At 36.6% G+C, this 20,752-nt stretch overlaps 1 protein-coding gene and 1 long non-coding RNA gene across 7 annotated transcripts in view; one reads left to right on the forward strand and one right to left on the reverse strand.

The window, feature by feature from the left end:
• LOC149132126 (uncharacterized) overlaps positions 1-19,475 on the reverse strand; it is a 59,699-nt gene extending 40,224 nt beyond the window's left edge. Inside the window, exon 1 of the long non-coding RNA XR_016244816.1 lies at positions 16,850-19,475. This is a non-coding gene — a long non-coding RNA (uncharacterized LOC149132126). The remainder of the gene's footprint in view (positions 1-16,849) is intronic.
• Positions 1-20,752, forward strand: part of LOC106877587 (protein Smaug homolog 1) — a 137,449-nt gene that overhangs the window by 27,245 nt on the left and 89,452 nt on the right. For 4 of the 6 annotated variants that reach the window (XR_016244815.1, XM_089365478.1, XM_089365480.1 and 1 more), the window contains one exon: positions 14,928-15,468. Coding sequence is in view for 5 of the 6 variants with exons in the window: in XM_089365478.1 (XP_089221604.1) it covers positions 15,261-15,468 (208 nt within the window). In the remaining variant the exon portion in view is untranslated. Of the gene's footprint in view, positions 1-14,433; positions 14,633-14,927; positions 15,469-20,752 lie in introns of those variants that run through there. The other 2 variants (XM_089365482.1, XM_089365479.1) reach the window with 2 other exon arrangements.

Raw genomic sequence — 20,752 nt, forward strand, 5'->3', positions numbered from 1 at the left:
TTACTTTATTTTCTTCATTATTTTCAAAACTAATTGAAATAGGAGCAGTGTATTTCAAGAGAAATACAGTAACAAAAGACTTAAAACCCATAGCTTAATTTTCTTCTCTTCTTTCATAATTAAGTTATTAACACCTGTACAAAAACTTTTTTTCTTCTTGTTACTTTCTGGATGATAGTTAAGAGCTAGACTAAGGTTTGGCTTGGTTGTATAGTCTCACAGCTTGTCCCAGTTTCAGATCCAATGGGTGTTAAAGTTTGCCTTACATATTTTGGGTTAAGTATGACCCAGCAGAGTGAGTCCTCTTTGACACTAAACATTTGGCACCACTGATTTGATGGTGACTTATTTGATATCCAAATTTTAATATTTCTCTCTCTCTCCCTCTCTACCTCCCCCTCTCTCCCTCCCCCTCTCTCCCTCTCTACCTCCCCCTCCCTCCCTCCCCCTCTCTCCCTCTCTACCTCCCCCTCTACCTCTACCAACAATTCTTCCAGCTTGCTGCCTTATGTAATCCAGAATAATAAGTCAATTCGTTGTTTCCACATTCACATAGATAAGAAATTCATCATCTTAAGAACCTGAACAATTGCTTTCTTCACTACATGACAATGTTGCCTAGCTGTGACATTTTGTAGGCGCTTCATTGGTAAATAGCTACCCAGAATAAGCATTTCATGTTCAGTAGTAACGTTGTCCTTTATCAAGTTTACAAATTGTCACAATTTCTCAGTGATTTGCTTTTGATAAAACACCAGAGTTTTGAATTGAATATATAATCAAAATTTTGATTACATAAATTTTAAAATTTATCCCAGTTTTGTCCTAAATGTTTTATTTCTCAGTGTATACCTGAAGTAATCTTATATGCTTCGTCATGCACGAAAGGTGTGTCTTGATGTTTTAAAATATCTTTAGGGATGTGTTGAGGGCGAGGGTGTTCTACAAACGACCTTCTCACAATTTACAAAACGTGTTTTATACAATGCTATGAATCACGAGTATCGTATACATTAACTGTTGTCATGTTCCTTTTAGAAGGTGAGCTATAAATGAGTGTTTTATTATTATTATTATTATTATTATTATTATTATTATTATTATTATTTGCTTTCGTTATAAATTATTTTGGGTTATATGTTCAGTCAAATAGATTTTAAAATATGTGCCAAAGTTATTGGTTACAGTCTTTTGTATAATGTATAAATATTGTTTTATTCTTAAATTGTCTTCTACCTTTCTGTTTCAAAGCAAGAAATTTTTGTAGGAAATAACTAAATAAATGAATAAAGAATGTTCTCTTCATCATCGTCATTTTAACATCCATTTTCCCCATGCTTGCATGGATATAATGGAGTTTATTGGCACAAATCTTCTATGTTTGGATGCCCTTTTGTTACCAACTCTTACCTGTTTCCATGTAAAGGTAATATTTTCCCATGGCCAGAATGTTTTCACAACATCTTGGAAATAACACTGGTTTGTGTGTGTGTGTGTGTGTGTGTGTGTATGTGTGTGTGTATGTGTGTGTGTCTGTGTGTGTGTGCATGACAGTCTTCTTTACAGTTTCTATGTACCATTTTCACTTTCAAACTGGGATCCACTTGTCCAAAGTGCCATGCAATAGAATAAAACTTATGGTTACAAATCAAACACTATATTCACATACCATCATCTCTGCTTGTATATGATATATATATATATATATATATATATATATATATATATATATATATACACCCCCTTTTACTCTTTTACTTGTTCCAGTCATTTGACTGCGGCCATGCTGGAGCACCGCCTTTAGTCGAGTAAATCGACCCCAGGACTTATTCTTTGCAAGCCTAGTACTTATTCTGTCGGTCTCTTTTGCCGAACTGCTAAGTTACGGGGACATAAATACCAGCATCGGTTGTCAAGTGATGTTGGGGGGACAAACACAGATACACAAACATATACACATACATACATATATATATATATACATATATACGACGGGCTTCTTTCAGTTTCCGTCTACCAAATTCACTCACAAGGCTTTGGTCGGCCCGAGGCTATAGTAGAAGACATTTGCCCAAGGTGTCACGCAGTGCGACTGAACCCGGAACCATGTGGTTGGTAAACAAGCTACTTACCACACAGCCACTCCTGCGCCTATATATATATATATATATATATATGGGAGAGTGGATAAATGAAAGAAAAGGGTACTCAACACATTTACTAGGAGTTACATATATTATTATCTAAAACAGTTTGATTTGGTTCCATGTAACTTAAAGTTTTGCAGGCTTCTAACAGAAACTAACTAGGCCAGATTACTGGTAATCTAAGCTTGAACAAGGTAGATTTCTGTTAGAAGCCTGTGAAAATTTGAGCTGCAAGGAGCCGAATTAAAATGTTTTAAATAATAATAATAATAATAATAATAATAGTAATAATGTATGTGGCTGTGTGGTAAGTAGCTTGCTTACCAACCACATGGTTCTGGGTTCATTCCCACTGTGTGGCACCTTGGGCAAGTGTCTTCTACTGTAGCCTTGGGCCGACCAAAGCTTTGTGAGTGGATTTGGTAGATGGAAACTGAAAGAAGTCTGCCGTATATATGTATGTGTGTTTGTGTGTCTGTGTTTGTCCCCCCAACATTGCTTGACAACCGATGCTGGTGTGTTAACGTCCCCGTAACTTAGCGGTTTGGCAAAAAGAGACCGATAGAATAAGTACTAGGCTTCCAAAGAATAAGTCCTGGGGTCGATTTTCTCTACTAAAGGCGGTGCTCCAGCATGGCCGCAGTCAAATGACTGAAACAATTAAAAGAGTATAAAAGCGTAAAAGAGTATATGTAGGTATGTAGTATGTTCATTTACTCGATGTACTTCCCTTTGATCATGACCCGTGGGCACTTTCGCATGCTCTAACAGTTTTAAGAAGTATTTTCTGAACCATGCTCGAATGAAAAACTTTAATGGAAGCCTTGTGTAACCAAATACGTTCTTTTGATCTGTTGTTTGTGGCTTCCTTCTAACAGAATGTGTATTTATGAAAAGTGAAGCATAATGGCTTTCAGCCTAAGTAAATTATAAACAAAAATGAGATAAGACTCAAAGTAGCTAATGGCTCTCAACTGTATGGTTCCGGGTTCAGCCACACTAGGTGGAACCTTGGGCAAATATTTTCTACTATAGCCCTGGGCTGATGAAAGCCTTATTAGTGGATTTGGTAGACAGAAACTTAAAGAAGCCTTTCGTATATGTATATATATGTGTGTGTATCTTTGTGTATGTGTCTGTCACCACCACCACTGATTGATAGCCAGTGTTGGTGCGTCCCAGTATCTTAGCAGATTGGCAATGATGGATAGAAAAACGTACTAGGTTTGACTAAAATTCTTCAAGGTGGTGCTCCAGCATGGCCACAGTCTAATAACTGGAAAAAGTAAAGGCAGAAAACGTACAAGTATTTTGTTTTGTCTAGAGAGTCATTATGCTAATATTAATGACATACATAGTGGTTCAGTTTCACTCCTTTATCATTAGTCAATTGATTAAAGATCGATTAGTTTGTTGGATAGATATCTAACCAATTGATTAGTAATAAAGAAGTGGAATTGAACCTGTGTGTGTGTCTGTTATTAATATTGGCGTAATGACTCTCCCTAGACACAGCAAAATTTGTTTCAACACACAAATTTTACATAAAGTATCTTATATGCTCCAATATTAGATTATTTACCTTAATCAATGACCAGTAATCACTTATAAGCTTTAAGCTTATCAAATATTATTATTTACAGATTTTAAAGAATCTTGCAAATCAAATACAAAAACGAAATATACAAGTAATATACTAAAAATATATAATTAATAATAAACGAGTGGAAATCGAACTGGTGAGTGTATTACATATTAAGACATTAAGGCAGAATGACTCTTCTCAGACACAACAAAATATCCATGTTAATCAAAAATTTATGTTGTATGTTATTTGACATGTCTAACTAAATTATACTCTACTGGTTTGAAACAACACTCTTTCATTTGTTAGTACGAAGTGGAGTATTTTTTTGTCTTTTCGTTGTAATTTTTCTTTATAAAATCCTTTACGTTTGAAACGAAAGAGTACTTCTAGTCTTGTGAACTGGTTGTTGGTTAAGTACATTTTATATATCAAGATATTTAATACATCAGTGTTCCGATTGAGGTATTTTTAGGTCTTTTTATTCATTGATGTCTTTCAGAAACCATTTAAACGTGAAATTTTCTTATCCTGTGAAGTTATATTTCAGTGTTAATTACGCGTACACACACACACATACATATTCAGTGCAATGAGATCGAACCGAGAATCGCATGTTGGCAAAGTGGACTTCTTAGTCATACAGTCATCTTATTTGTACCTGTATGTACATGTGTATGGTTTTTTTTTTTAATTATCAAAATAGTTGACTGTTAGCTGTGTGTGTGTGTTATCTGTGTGTTATGCATGTATGTTGTCAGTCCTAATTTTGCTGGCCTATTAATGATCAGAAGTAATTCAGCTGTGACTGATCCACCCTGTTATAGGATTACATTGTCTAATGTGTTTGTCCAGGCAGCAGAGTATGGCACAAATGATATGGTTTCTATTTCTTTTAAGTCATGTGACCAAGCTTCCTTGATTCAAAATGAGTTCAGTCGATAGGGCTTTGTAGTTTTGCTTCATTGGCTTGTTCAGCCTAAACATATCGTCCTACAATCAATAAAGATGCGTGCGCACATATACAAATACACTCTATATTTAACCCATAATCGTTAGTCCGACAAAATATATTTTATTAGACTAACAGTTATGGATTGTATATATTTTATCCACTCTTGGAATCTATCTTTGAATTCTTTATTTTAAGTGGGGCGCCTTAACCGTTCAGAAGTGTTAAAATGTAGACAGTAGCACAAAATGTGGAATATTAATATTGGCATAATGACTCTCTCTAGACAAAGCAAAATACTTGTACACTTTCTGTCTTTACTTTACGAAGGTGGCGAGTTGGCAGAAACGTTAGCACACTGGGCGAAATGCTTAGCGGTATTTCGTCTGCCGTTACATTCTGAGTTCAAATTCCGCCGAGGTCGACTTTGCCTTTCATTCTTTCGAGGTCGATAAATTAAGTACCAGTTACTCACTGAGGTCGATGTAATCGACTTAATCCCTTTGTCCGTCCTTGTTTGTCACCTCTATGTTTAGTCCCTTGTGGGCAATAAAGAAATAACAAAATGTTGAAGCAGGGAAATATCTAGGAATCATGACCAGGTACAGTCTGGCCCTTTTACTTTGTAAGGTGTTAAGGGCTGAAATACTTGAATGAGGGGTGGGTGGGTTTCTTCTCTAAAGGTCTCCTGCTTTTCAGCTCTCCCTAGAAATTCTTACTTAGTGGTCAGACATCTGTTAAACTATTGCCACGTCTTGGAGTGTATGTCTGTAAGGTCATTTGCGAGGTTTCGTGAATGGCCAGGTCGCCTAGTACTAAAAGCATGACCTATTAAAGTGATGGATGAACTAAGTGTAGGTTCGATGACTATCTAGAAATAGTACATGCCTTCAGAAATTTTGGGTTGGTGTCTGGTATGGTGAAAGGTTACTGGGAGTGTGGCACTCCTCAGTTTTTTTCTAAAGCATGTCTCTAGGAGAAGGTCATTTTGATATAAAACCAGATGTGCAGGGAATGGCGTTGGAATTGATATGGTGGTGCTCCCACATTCCTGAGCCTGCAACTCACGTTGGCACTGAATATCTTGCCCTGGTTTTGTCTTTGGATCATGTCAGTAGAGTGGATAGGGTCTGTGAGGTGCTGTGCAAACCTTATTGAACCTAAAGTTTTAGAAGTAGTTATATGCTGTCAACTTAATGTGACAGTCCCCTGAAGGGAATAATACTACTGTTGGTTAGCCCTAGGAAGCTGCACCGCTTCCTGTCGGCCTTGACACATTTCCTGTGTACTTATGTTTGCAAGGGGGAGACAAGTACCTCCACCTAGCTAAGCCTGCATCCAGAGACATGTTTCTGAGTCTTTGCTCGTCATCAGTCTGGAGTAGCATGTCCTGCTAGTCGAAGATGCCTGTCAAGCTCTTGTAAACATATTATAATTCTAGTGAAATACATTCACTGATTTCAAAATTAGAAATAATACATTTCTTGCAGTAGTGATACGTTGAAGTAGTTGTATGCTGTCAATTTAATGTGACAGTCCCATGAAGGGAATAATACTACTGTTGTTTAGAGATTTAAAAATGTATTATACAGCTAACAGATTGCAGCGCTGGAGTACAATCCTTCTGAATTAAGATTTCAAGATGGAGTATTTGCCATCTGAAAAATTGGGACATACAGATGGTTTGTCAAGGTTAATGCCAAAATACTAGAAGACACTGTGCTAGCAGCGTTAAGAGCTGAAAATGATATAAAAGGTATATTGTGCAACATTGTGAATGAATTGCCTATCACATTAAAGGAAATAAAAATTGAAGCAGAGATGGATGAGTTTATCATGAAAATGGAAAAATAGTGAGATCAGAAGAAACAAATAAAAAAAAAATGTGTTGCTGGATGAAATACAGTTTCGAACTTGTATTCAATATGTAATAATGTGCTTATGTATGCACAGAGGGTAGTAATGCCTGTCTAACTACAAAATGAGATGTTAAAGGAATTCCATGCTGGAATCCAGGAATTTCTAAGATGAAGTCACTTACGAGGAGTTGTGTTTACTGGCTGAAAATGGATCTAGATATTGAGAAGTTGGGAAAATCCTGCAGTAAAATGACCTCCTAGAAAATTTCAACCTTGGCCCAAGACTGATATTCCATGGACTAGGCTACACATAAACTTTGCAGGACCATTAAATGGATCATATTATCTAATAGTGGTAGTTGGCTTTACAAAACGGTCAGAAATGTGTAAATGTAGAAAACCAACCTCCACGGTAACAATGGATTTTCCACGAGGACTTTTTGCAAGGCATGGTGTTCTAGACACCATAATCTCCATAACGGTACACAATTTACTGCGAGTGAATTTAAGAAATTTTGCAAGATGTTCTCAATTGAATATATCACTCCTTATTATCCAAGATCATACAAACTAGCTGAACGCTTTGTGGACATGTTCAAAAAGACACCAAGGAAATCCAGAAATGAGGTAGTGGATGATGTAGCATTGCAACAATTCCTGAGAGTTTACTGTGTAACGCTAAACCTAAATACCCTTTCAGGCATGTCGCCTGCGGAACTGTTGTTTGCAAGAAAAATTAAGTCAGTTTTTGACAAATTATTACTTGGAAGAAAAACAAAAACTGGGGAAAAAAACTAAAAATATGACCAAGTATTTAGAAACTGGTGATAAGGTGTTTTTCAGAGTTTTACAGAAATAGAAAAAGGAGATTGGGAAGATAGTGAAATAATAAAACAGATTGGTAAAATGACGTATGTGGGGAAAGGTTCAAAATGGGAACATAAAAGACACATGAATCAGCAGAAAAGGTTTGCTGAAGAAAGGGTTACAAGAAAAGAAGTACCCATGGAAGTTCTTTATGATATTTTTGATGTGCCAACTCTGCAGGAAATCATGAAACCAAGGTGTACCAGTACAAGAAAAAGAAAACAGAATTGTTAGAGGTAGTTCCAAAATAAAAAAAAATATTAAGCTTGAGGGAAGTAAATCTCTAAAAGGGAGATGTTGTGCGAAAGAAAAAAAATATTTATTCACTTCTAGTGGAAGTCAGTCTCAAAAGGGGAGATGTTGTGATAACAAGGTGGACTCATTGAGACAGAAGGAAGGCATTGGAGTATTGCATGTTGGTAGTCAGAAGTCATGTCTGTGAATACATTGCTTTACCGCTGCTTTGTTAAGATCATATATCCGCAACCAAGGATATAAAAATCTCATTGGATGTTTTGGAGAATTGTATTCTACAGTAACCTTAGGTTGGCCCAAATGAATTGTGGAATCTAAGAGGCAGAAACTGTGCAAAAGCCTGATGTATATACACTCCTTTTTATGTGCTTATGCTGATCTAGAAACCCACCTTTTCTGTGGTGTGTCCCTTTACATCTTACTATCTGATAATTTGAAATTGATAAAGTATCAGAATGAATGAGTACGAGTACTGGAGCCAATATGACTGAAATAGTTGCAGGCGTGTCCCAGAATGGCTCTGATCAAATGACAAAATAACAAAAGAAGAATATGAGAGTGTATTTGACTCTCTCATTTACTCACTCTCTCACTTTCTCACTCACTCTCCCACTCACTCGCTCACTCAAGTTCTGACACCAGGTTTTTAGCATTAGTATGCTTAAGTGAAACGTGTATGTATGTGTGCACATGTGTGTGTGTTTGTGTAGGTTTGGTGATGCAAAAAGGAAATAAAAAACTCAAAACGTAAGTATATACTGTTTTACTCTTTTACTTGTTTCAGTCTTTTGACTGTGGCCATGCTGGAGCACTGCCTTTAGTCAAGCAAATTGACCCCAGGACTTATTCTTTGGAAGCCTAGTACTTATTCTATCGGTCTCTTTTGCCAGAACCATGTGGTTGGTAAGCAAGCTACTTACCACACAGCCACTCCTATGCCTATATATATATATATCCTTTTATTCTTTTACTTGTTTCAGCCATTAGACTGCAGCCATACTGGAGCACCACCTTCAAGGGTTTTTAGTCAGGCAAATCGACCCCAGGACTTATTCTTTATAAGCCTAGTACTTATTCTATTGGTCTCTTTTGCTGACCTGCTAAGTTATGGGGACATAAACACACTGACACTGGTTGTCAAGTAGTGATGGGGTGGGGGACACAAACACAAAGACACACACACATGGATAGATGCATGCATATTCACACACGGCAGTATGTGAATAATATTCTTAAGGTCAACCTTTACTCACTCGCGGTCAATTTAATGCTTTACAACTAATTCAGTTTTAGTTCAATCTTAATTCGGTTTTGTCCAATATGATGGACCAGTGGTAAGCTACATTTGTTCAAGGAGTGGCTGTGTGGTAAGTAGTTTGCTTACCAACAACATGGTTCCGGGTTCAGTCCCACTGCGTGGCACCTTGGGCAGGTGTCTTCTACCATAGCCACAGGTTGAACAAGGCCTTGTGGGTGGATTTGGTAGACGGAAACTGAAAGAAGCCCGTCATATATATATGACGGATGGATTCGGATGAAGCTTTAAGGGATGTTTTGCGTCAGCACTGACACGAACTGATTAAATTTTGAGATCAATCCAGTACTGGACAAGGATTCTGGATTATTTTTCTGGTTTCTTTCCCTAATTTTTGAGAGTGGTTGGGTTCATTTTTAGTATTCTCATTTGAGAGCAGTCGAATTTATTTCAGATATTCTCATTTAAAAAAAATCATCTCTGGCTAATCGTTGAGAGGACATTGGTGTTGCCTTGGCGGAGGTTTGTGCTCTCTGAGTGCTCTTGTTTTAGTTTACTTTTAGTTTTAATTTTTAGTTAGTTAACTGTTTGTCAGTTCATTTCCCTCTTACGTAAATCTAAGTTTCCCTCAAATAAATGTAGATGTCATAGAGTTAATCATAATGAAAGAAAATAAAGATCATCTTTAAAACATTGTATTAATAATAAACAAGAATTAATCTCTATTTCAAAGATCTTAAAACAATTCTTATTTGATATGTGGGAATTTATGATAAAGCATCAGATTATTTTTATTGAATTTTATATTTACCTACAGTATTTTAAACTCTTTCCTTTTATTTTAGGCTTACTTCTTGTTCTGTACTTTCCCAAGTTTATTAAATTCTTAATATTTTTATCCCTTGCTTGTGTTTTTCATTCTAGTGCATGGCTTAGTGGTTAGGGTGTCAGTACCATGATCGTAAGATTGTGGTTTCAATTCCTGGACCGGGCGACACATTGTGTTCTTGAGCAAAACACTTCATTTTGCGTTGCTCCAGTCCACTCAGCTGGCAAAAATGAGTAACGCTGCGATGGACTGGCGTCCTGTCCAGCTGGGGAACACATACGCTATTGAAACCGGGAAACCGGGCCCCTGAGCCTGGCTAGGCTTTAAAAGGGTGCATTTATTTATTATTTTTTTTATTACACACACATACACACACACACACACACACACCGAATTTAAAGTTAAAGAAATAAGGTGTTACAAGCATTATCCAAAGCTTGTTTCAAGGTAAGTCCCAGGTAGTGTGTCTGCGGAGCACGTTCACCACTTATGGCTATCAGGCATCATCAGCGATACATTGCATTCATCGTTGGATCCACATCCAGAAATTCCAGGGTACATGTAGGATATATTTTAAAGATTAATGGAGAAGATTAATGATATATATATGCTGGTGCCGGTGGCACGTAAAAAGCACCACTCGAGCATGGCCAATGCCAGTGCCACCTGACTGGTTCCCATGCCGGTGGCATGTAAAAAGCACCCACTACACTTTTGGAGTGATTGGCATTAGGTAGGGCATCCAGCTATAGAAACCTTGTTAAATCAGATTGGTGCCTGGTGCAGCCTCCCGGCATGCCAGTTCTCAGCCAAACCATCCAATCCATGCCAGCATGGAGAGTGAACGTTAAACGATAATGATGATGATGAGGTATATTGTCATCTAAATTACACAAAAATGAAAATATAACTGACATCTCATTTTAACTGATATATTTACCAAAATTACATAAAAATATCTTGAAATACTAAAGAGTAAATTTTTTCAATGGAATCGCCATTGGTTTCAACCATGACCTCCAGACAACTTAAGAATCTCCTGCCACTCTTCTGGATGGTCTCCTTTAAGTTGGTGAATGCTGCCATAATCCTTGCCTTCAGTTCATCTTTGGTGTTACAAGGAGTTTTGTTGGTCTCTCGCTCAACTGTGCCCCACACATAATAATCAAGGGGGTTGCAGTCTGGGAAGTTAGGTGGCCAGATGTTAGGGGTGATGTGGTTGTAGAAATTGTCTGGCAGCCATGACTGGGTTCTCCTGCTTGTGTAGCATGGTGCAGAGTCCTGTTGCCCACCTAGGGCAGCACTACCCCCTCTAAACATTTGATGTAGGCCTCCATGTTGAGTCTGAGGCCATGTGGGAAGATGAATGGAGTCATAACGTCACCATAACTAGTGATCATTCCAAACACCATGATGTTGACTGGATGTTTGATTTCTATCACTCTCGGTACATGTTTTGGGTACACAGCAAGCCAACAGTTGTTCTGTGTGTTCATCATCTGATCCTGGCAGAAATGTTTCTTGTTTGAGAAAAACGAAAGCATGTTCGGTTGTAGGGGATGCTTGAACTTGTTCAGAAGATTTGTAGCATAGTCTTTCCTCTTGTCCTTGATAGCTTGGGATAAAAATTGGCCCTTTCTCATCTTGTATGAGGAATACTGAATGTTTTCATGTGCTACCTGCCAGATAAGAAACTGAGACACTTCCATGTCCTTGTCAATGGACCTGATTGACTTGGAGGGATCGTTGTCAATCATGGCCTAGATCTCACCAAGAAATTCAGGAGTTCTTTTCTTAGAATGATCAGAGTGAGTTGTCCGAGCTGCCATACCTTCGTAATCACCATTAGACTCATCCAGCTCTTTCCGAATCCTCCGCACTGTGAAATGTTAGTATTGGAGCTTCTGGCGCGAATGCCAAGAAATACAGTGTCATTTTCAAATTTCTGGCAGAGTGAATTGCGTCATAGTGCTGTTTTTCTCACAGACGGTGCCCAACAGACCCTACCATACTGTGTAGGTGACAAAATAAAAAGCAAACATTGTGCATACACGAAATTAAAAATATAAAATGGCGACAATTTACCCCTCGCACCCTATGTGTGCGTGCGCGCGCACGCGCGCACACACACACACACACACACACACACGAGGGGCTTCTTTCTACCAAATCCACTCATAAGGGTTTGGTCGGCTCGAGGCTATAGTAGACATTTGCTCAAGGTGCCACACAGTGGGACTGAACATGGATCCATGTGATTGGGAAACAAGCTTCTTTATTTTATGAAATTGGCCATGAAGGCCTTACATATAGGGGACAGCATAAGGTGGGGACAACCACCCCTCAAAAAAATAAAAAAACGAATGAAAGGAATGGATTTATATAATGAAAGATGAAATGAAGCCATTCGCCCCCCCCCCACCTCCGAGCGATTTCATTGAACCTGTAGTAACACCGTTTACATTACTCTTTGCAGCCAACTTTACAACACAATTATTTTTTTCAAAATGTCTATATTATATTTCTTTAAAATATAAACGTGTTCAATCCCACTGTGTGGCACCTTTCCGGCATTGTGCTGGTGTCTTTTCTTTTTTTTTTACCCACCACTCGTAGTCATAATCTTCTACATACACAGGTTCTCCGGGTCCGTCAGCACGCAATAATTATTCTCGGGCAGACCCCCTTACACCTGCTACATCCACCTTGACTATTCCGTCCCACGAATTTACCTCATTATCCAGTTCCTCATTCTAAGTTAACTAAAAGCTAGAGAGTTTCGTTCATTGATAAGTACTAAAACACGAAACTCTCGGCCCTTGAGTTATTCTAGAACTTCTACCTGTCATTAAGTGCGTGCGCGTGTGTGTACATATGTATAATTATATATATATATATTTTGTCAGATCTTTGAAAACATTCTCAAACGCAATCAAATATTTTAACTTTTTCCCCTTTCACTAAATACGTTTATGCAAATATGGGCAAGAGCTAAGTTTTATTACACATCGCTAATGAGAGGATGTGTCACACATACATAAGGTTTACTTAGAACTTACTTACAACTTGCTTGTTCCCCGTCCTCTCACTTCTATTATTGCTTTTACGTAACTTTCAGAAAAATATGTGGGTTTTTTTTTTTTTTTTTTTGCCTAATGAAATATTGCACAGGTATGTCTTCGAGGGTGTAGAATACGATTATGTTGATTAAATTTACTAACAAATTTTTTTTTGGTGGAGTTCCTATTCATTCTTCTTTTTCTTTATCGACCTTGTTTCCGAACAATTTCCGTAACTGGAGCACTTTTTCACTTTGTTTCGTTTTTCACATTTATATTCGAAGCAGTAACATTACGTAATATATACTCTCGAAAAAGTATTTCTGTGCAAAATTTCATCTACCTCCCAAAAATATAATTTAAAAAGTTTTGTGGGTAAACAAAGTCAGCGGGGTGGATGATATAACACCAGTGACAGCTCGTGTATTATGTATAGTTGTGCGTGTTTAATTGTCACCGTTTTGTTTTGGTTGTATGTATGTAATAATATACATATATATATATATATACATACATATATATATACATACATATATATATACATACATGTATGGCTTACTTCCCAGCCTTAGGAGTCACTGTGCCGCCCCTTGGGCGAGTGTCTTCTGCTATAGGCCCGGGTCGACCAAATCCCTGTTTCTGGATTTGGTAGACGGTAAGTGAAAGAAGCCTGTCGCTCGTGTATGTATGCATATACGTGTGTGTGTGTGTGTGTGTGTTTGAATCGTTGTGTTTGTATTGAAATCCCCACCCCACCGTAACGTAACGGTTTGGCATAAGTGACCTAGTGAATAAATACCAGACTTGAAAAAAAAATCATGTACTACAGTCGATTTGTTCGACTAAACCCTTTGAGGCAGTACTTCATGGCCGCAGTCCAATGACCAAAACAAGTAAAAGCATATGTGTGTGTGTATGCGTGTATGTATATATATATATATATGTATATGCGTGTGCGTGTATGTATATATATGTATGTATATGCGTGTATGTATATATATGTATATGTATGTATATGCGTGTGTGCGTGTATGTATATATGTATATGCGTGTGCGTGTATGTATATATATATATGTATATGTATGTATATATATATATATATATATATATATATATATATATATAGTTGTGGGCAGTCTCTCGGGTTCGAGAATGATTTGAGCTTGTGTGGACTTGTAAGTGACTATGTTTAGTCGAATGTGACTTGAGGGGATCCACAAGTTTAATTGCAAACAGGCACGAGGGTGGGGTAGGTGTGTGTCGGGTGGTGGTGGAGAGCATTTGTTGTCTCAGTGGTGGGAGAAGTTGTTGGGTCTCTCTTTGCGCTGCTTCTTCCTTCACAATTCTTGTTTTGTTTAAGATTTATATTTCGGTTTCCTTCTGTGTAGAAACAATTTCTCCCCCCATTTGTATCACTGCACATTTCTGAGCGTGTGTGCGTGCGTGCGCGCGTTTGTGCGTGAGCGCTGAGCAAGAGGAAAGCAAGCAAAATCATACGCATTTGTATGTATGTATATATATACACACACACACATATATATATATATATATATATATATATATATATATATATATACCAGAGTGCCATATATATATATATATATATATGTATAATATGTATAAAAGCATCCGTAATATTGGAAGCAGAGCTACCACTTCAAACTAAATTTCCTTAGTTTCGTAGTCCGCCTTTGGGTTGTGATGGGGTATTTACGTAGTCTCGTGTTTATAAATTGTTTCTATTGCATTTTATTTTCGTCTACCTATATAATATACTTGTCCATTAGCAAATTGAATAGACTTCAAATGTCATCATATGAATGGTGAGTGCAACTATGTTTTTTTTTTTTTTTTTTCATCTTTGCTTGCTGCCTTTCTCTCTCTCTCTCTCTAAGTATATATCTTTACATACACACATATTTAGACGTGCAATGAGGAGCTATATAAATGTCTTTTGTTTTTTGTAGTTTTATGTTACTTCTTATTTACTTTATCTGTTACTAAATTAGCTTTATTTTATATATATATATATATATTTTTTCCTTTTCATTTCTGCTGCTGCTGCTGTTTCTCTGATGTCCTGAACTACTCGTCTCTGTTTGTCGTCGTCTTCAACAGCTGAGGTGTGGAGCGATTTGAATGCGGATACCTCTTTCTAGATTTTAATTTCATCAAACATTCTTCAGGATTATCAACGTAAAACAAATATTTTCATATTCAGCCATTACAAAAGCATTTAAAGAACGTATATATTTATATATACAGAAAGAACGATGTCATAAACATTCAATGTTTATTTTTCATAAATTGTCTATTTCTGATATTTCTAGTCGTTCTTTTTTGCCCTATTTCTATATTTCGCTCATTCACTCACTGGCAAAACTTGCATATGAATGCAAATAAACATAGAGAAAGAAGCGGAGGAGTGTAGACGGCTGTAAACTTGACATTATGAAGTCCAATAATATGTTTAAAGATCAAGTAAAAACTATATCAAGTTGGTTTCAGAGTTGGAGTGAATGCGAGCAAACAGTGGCCTTGTATTCATTGCTGAAACGGTTATCACCCATTCAAGTTAAATTTATTGCCCAAGTTCTTGAACAGAGTGCTTCAGACTGTTCCCAAGTACAACGACTCGAGGAGGAAGCCAACAATCCAGGTATGTTGATTTTTTTTTTTTTTTTTTTTTGTAATAAATTTTGTTTTTCATGTTTCTTATCACAAACTTAATGGAAGACTCTTGCATAAAATTGGAAATGTTTTAATTTAAAAAAAATTAAATTGTCTTTATGCCAGGAGGGGAAAGCAATGTCCATGACTCTTTATAGAGCTTCTGACACTAGTGGGCGGGCAGGAGGGAGGAAGACCTGGCCTGAATGCTGGCAACACTGGTCTCTGCACATTCCAGTTGGTGGTGTTGAATGAGGTGAAGAATTAAATCTACCACCCGTGTAGGGCAGGATAGAATTTCAACATAAGTGCGGGAACAAAATTTGCTTAGAGGACACAAACCCAAGTCCAAAATGTTTTTATAATCTAAGTTGACTTTTTTTTTTTCCCCCAGTCATAACAAAACAAACACGGGTATAATAATAATTATTATTATATTTGTACATCAATAAAATCAGATCAATCCAATAATGGGAAAGTAATGTTTCAAGTAAGTTCAAAACTGTTTCGAGGCTTGTTCCTTTTGGCAATTAAGTTTTTCAGGAGGATGTTCAAAAGCATTTTCACTGCCTACCACAAAATTTTAGGGGATGTGCTTCCACCCTTTTTCCGTGAGCTCATGGATTTGAACTCAGAATGCAAAAATCTAGGAGAAATACTGTAAACACATCCAATCTGATGTTCATACAATTCCTCTGCTCCTCTGTCTTAGAGTGCTCTGCCCCCCCCCCTTCTTCCCCCCCCTCAGTCCCAAAAAGGTGAAAAGCAAAGTTGACCAAAATTTGAACCTGGAGAATAAAGTCAAAAGAAATACGAAGCGTTATTCTATTCAGTACTTTCATTTTTAAAAGGCAAATAAAATTTTCATAGTATGATAGGTGGTTTCATGTCAGCTTTTGAATTTCTGTTAGGCTCAATCAAACTACTGCTTTATGCTTTCCTTAACTACTGAAGTTTTTGGAATCCAGATGTTTTATTTAGAAGCATTTCATTTGTCATCTGAACACTTTTCAACCTTCTTATAATTATTTTATTTGAGACCACCAATCCCTTGCTTCTGTGGTCGTAAACTGTCCATAATAAAGTGATCATATTTAACTTAAAGCTTATTTTAATTATATATAAGAACATGTTATGTTTTAAACAGCAGCTTTAGTAATAAAGAACTTACTAAATCTTTCCAAAGTCTTTTCTTTTCGTCAAAAACTAATTGAAGTATTTCATAAGGAATATGGTCTCTCAAAAAGAGTCAACTTTTCGACATACCTACAATACTACAAATTCATAAAATGAAAGGTTAAAGTTTTTTTTTCTTTTTCTTAATTGAAGGACATAATAGTTAAGAATTAGAAATATTTGGTTAATCATACCTTGTTTAACAGCTAGTGAGGAAAATTGTAATTTCAGAGCTTGTAGTAAGTGTTGAGGACATGGTGGTGTGTGAAGCAAATTAAAAAGACAATGTAGACCAAATCATTAGAATGTGGACTTTGCATCAAGTATTACTGCCTACTGCTCCAAATGTTACATTTCATTTCATGTACATGACTAAATGAAAGGTTTACGTGTGTGTGTGTACACCTACATTGTTTCCACATGAAAACATAATCAGTGTCTCATAGGACACCTATTCATCGTCCCTTCCCACACGGATAAGTGGATGATTCACACACACACACACACACACACACACACACACTAGTTTCAGATCTTTCAATATGATTGTGCATCCTTGTGGAAGCTAGTTATTCTCTAATTTGTGCACATTAGGAACACATTCAGTCAATGCAGTTTTGTCATGGGAATTGTCATCGAAATTGCATTGTTAACCATGGGAAACTCTCAGACAGTACCAATGATATTATCTGCACATATATATTAAGCAAGCCCCTCTCTCTCTCTTTCATTTTTTAATTTCTCTCTGCAAATATCAACCTGTTGTTGAATTGTATTCCACGACAGCTTGTGAACCACAAAAGCCTGAAGATATTCAAGGAACTTAGTTCTATTCTTTATTTCACTACCTTCTCTGAAAACCTCATTCAAATTGAATATTTTTCTTTGCTTATATCTACTCCATATCCACTGAGCTGTGGACGTATTAAAAATTTATTAGAATTCCATTAGTCTCACCCATTTAAAAAGAACCTAAAAACAGAGCTTTGGATATTATTACCTTTCCTCCTCACACCAACAAACAAAACTAATTGTGCTTCAGTAAGTCATGGAGATTTTTTTTTTTTTATTGCAATTTCAAAGTTCCTTTGTAAATTCTCGTTAGCAAAACACATGATCTGGTGCCTTTCTACTATCAAAAAATATTTGTCATGCTTTGCCAAGAACACTAGTAGTACACTGTGACAGCTGGAGATCCACCAAAAATATTACATGAAAGGTATGCCCATTCATGTAGCTTGGAACGGGGAAACAACTTTGGGACTAAGATATTGTTAACTCTTGAATTTAATTCATATGAAACGATTGGTTTAACAAAATCAGGTAGCTTCTTCACAAGATGGTAAATTATTGTTGAATAGATGCTAGTTTTAAAATTGTTGTGTGCAAATAAGATTGAAACAAAAAGACTTTGATAACTTATTTAATTTACACGTTTCCCACTACATGTTGGTATATTTGTATATGTAAGATGTAAGTATATAAACAAGTCTTCTTTTTTTTTTTTTTTTTTCTTTTTTTTTCTGTAAAGGAAATTTTGTCATCTTGTTGATTTAAACCAGCTTTAGCTAGTGTCAACAAACTCTGGATACAATCAAAATGACTTAATTTATGCTTCTTAAATTTGATGCTAAGCTCTACTTTTTAAGATTTTGTTGAACTGTCTTGTGAGGACAGACATCATAGTTCTACTATTTAAGTAGTTTGTCTTCTGCAAGACATTAAATACCTACATACCAAAAACTGGTAGGGAGGGGATAAAAAAAGAGAGAGAAAAAAAAAACACTAGTACAACATACTGGTTGGCCAACCTTAAATTAATATTTCAAATTATTTTAGTCCTATGACTAAACATGTCCGTGCTTGAAAATGAAACCACTGAGTTAGTTATGTTGAGAAATTGCATAGCATTTGAATTAAAACAAATATTAATGTTTGCTTGGAATGTTATGAAGGGGGAAATTTACTGGTGTACTGGGATCCTTAACATAATTACATAAAGTGGTTTGACAAGAATCATAGTGACATCAATTTAGGAATATACCATACCGTAAGGTAGGAAATTGGCACTTGTGTTTCAAGTTCAAATTCCACTGAGGTTCATCGTCATTTAATGTCCGCTATCCATGCTGGCATGGGTTGGACGGTTTGACTGAGGACTACATCCGTGCATCTACAGCTGGATGCCCTTCCTAACACCAACTCTGATAGTGCAGTGGGTGCCTTTTTTATGCACCACTGGCATGGGAGCCAGTCAGGGAGCACTGGCATCGACCATGCTCCAATGGTGCTTTTTACGTGCCACCGGCATGTGAGCCATCAGGCAACACTGGTATTAGTCATGCTCGAACGGTGCTTTTATGTACCAGCAGCATGGGAACCAGTCAGGCGGCACTGGCATCAGCCATGACAGCGATTTTTACTCGACTCAACAGGTCTTCTCAAGCACAGGTTAACTTTGCTTTTATTGATCCTTTCTAGGATCAATAAAAAATTTACTGATCCAGAGCAGTGGATTAATGGAATTGTAAGAATGAATGTCAGATTGACTGCCTTGCAGTGTGATATTTTGCTTTTGGGGTTCCAAGTTCAAATTCTGCCATGGCTTACTGGGGTGGCAGTCTTAATTTATTACCTAGTTTAATACTTTCAATACTGGAACTTTAGTCCACTCCTGTTGTAAGCTTTTGGGCCAGGTTTACAGTTTGAGAATATTGTCTTCCCTTTCCACCACAAATCTTTGAGGTCCTGAAAAACAGTTGTGGACAATGTCTCCTAACTAAAAAGATTCTAGAAAAAAAAAACATTAAAAAAAATTGATCATCCTTATACACAATTTTAATTTTATTGTAATGAGTAAGAATCAGTTAATAGGTAGATATTTAGAATCAGTTAATAGATAGATGGTTTATGCAAATAACTTTGAGAAAAAAAAAAGACTTTTTGTTTTGGGATGTTTTTGTTTTTCATTGATTTTAAAATAAAAATTATTTTGGAAATAATAGTCTGACATATGTTCCAATTATCCTCATAATATTTTGTATACTGAGAAATGTTTTGTGTATAGAGAGGTGAAAACTTACAGCAGTTGATATACCGATATTAAGTTGATTTTTTTTTTTTCTTTTCCTTTTTTTTTTTGTTTGTTAATAACATAGCTGTCAAATTGATGGTGTCAAGCTGGCAGAATTGTTAGCACGTTAGGCAAAAAATGCTTAGCAGCATTTCATCCATCTTTATGCTCTGAGTTCAAGTTCCGCTGAGGTTGACTTTGCCTTTCATCCTCCTGGGGCCAAATATAAGTAGTACCAGTTGTGCATTGGGGTCAGTGTAATCAACTTGCCCTCTTCCCCCAAAATTGGTGACCTTGTGTCAAAATTTGAAACCTATGTATATATATATATAAAGGATCATGGGTAAGGCCAGAACAATGCAAAGTAAAAGTAAGGCAAATCACAAGAAAACAAATATATGAATTAATGTAGACTTACCTTGCATTCAATATTTCAGGGTTATGAGTCCATCCTCAAGAAATTAACGAATGTTGCAGGTGTGATTTTACTTCACATTTACTTTGCATTGTTCTGGCCTTACCTACGATCCTTTATTCAATATATTCTATACAATGCTTCATAATAACTGTTCCATTATTATTATTATAATATATATATATATATATATTTATATATATATATATATATATATATATATGCCTCATTGGAAGTTTTCTTAAACTCTATTTCTTGGTCTGTCTTTTTTTTCTTAATTTTTTTTACTCATTTCAGTCATTGGACTGTTGCCATGCTGGAGCACTGCCTTGAATGGTTTTATTTCACAACTCTACCCCAGTACATATTTTTTTTTTTGTTTTTTAGTCTGGCACTTATTCTGTTTCTTTTGCCAAACTGCTAAGTTACAAGGATGTAAAAACAAACTAATATTAGTTGTCAAGTGGTGGTGGTGGAGGGACAAACATAGACATAAAGACACCATCACACACATCATGCCCACACCATCGCCCCCGCCCGTGCGCACACATCACCCACACACTGACATCACTGACACACATACACTCACACGGCATTGTTTGTCCTGGG

The sequence above is a fragment of the Octopus bimaculoides genome, chromosome Z (assembly GCF_046866305.1).
Source record: "Octopus bimaculoides isolate indiv1 chromosome Z, ASM4686630v1, whole genome shotgun sequence".
NCBI classification, from domain to species: Eukaryota; Metazoa; Mollusca; class Cephalopoda; order Octopoda; family Octopodidae; genus Octopus; species Octopus bimaculoides.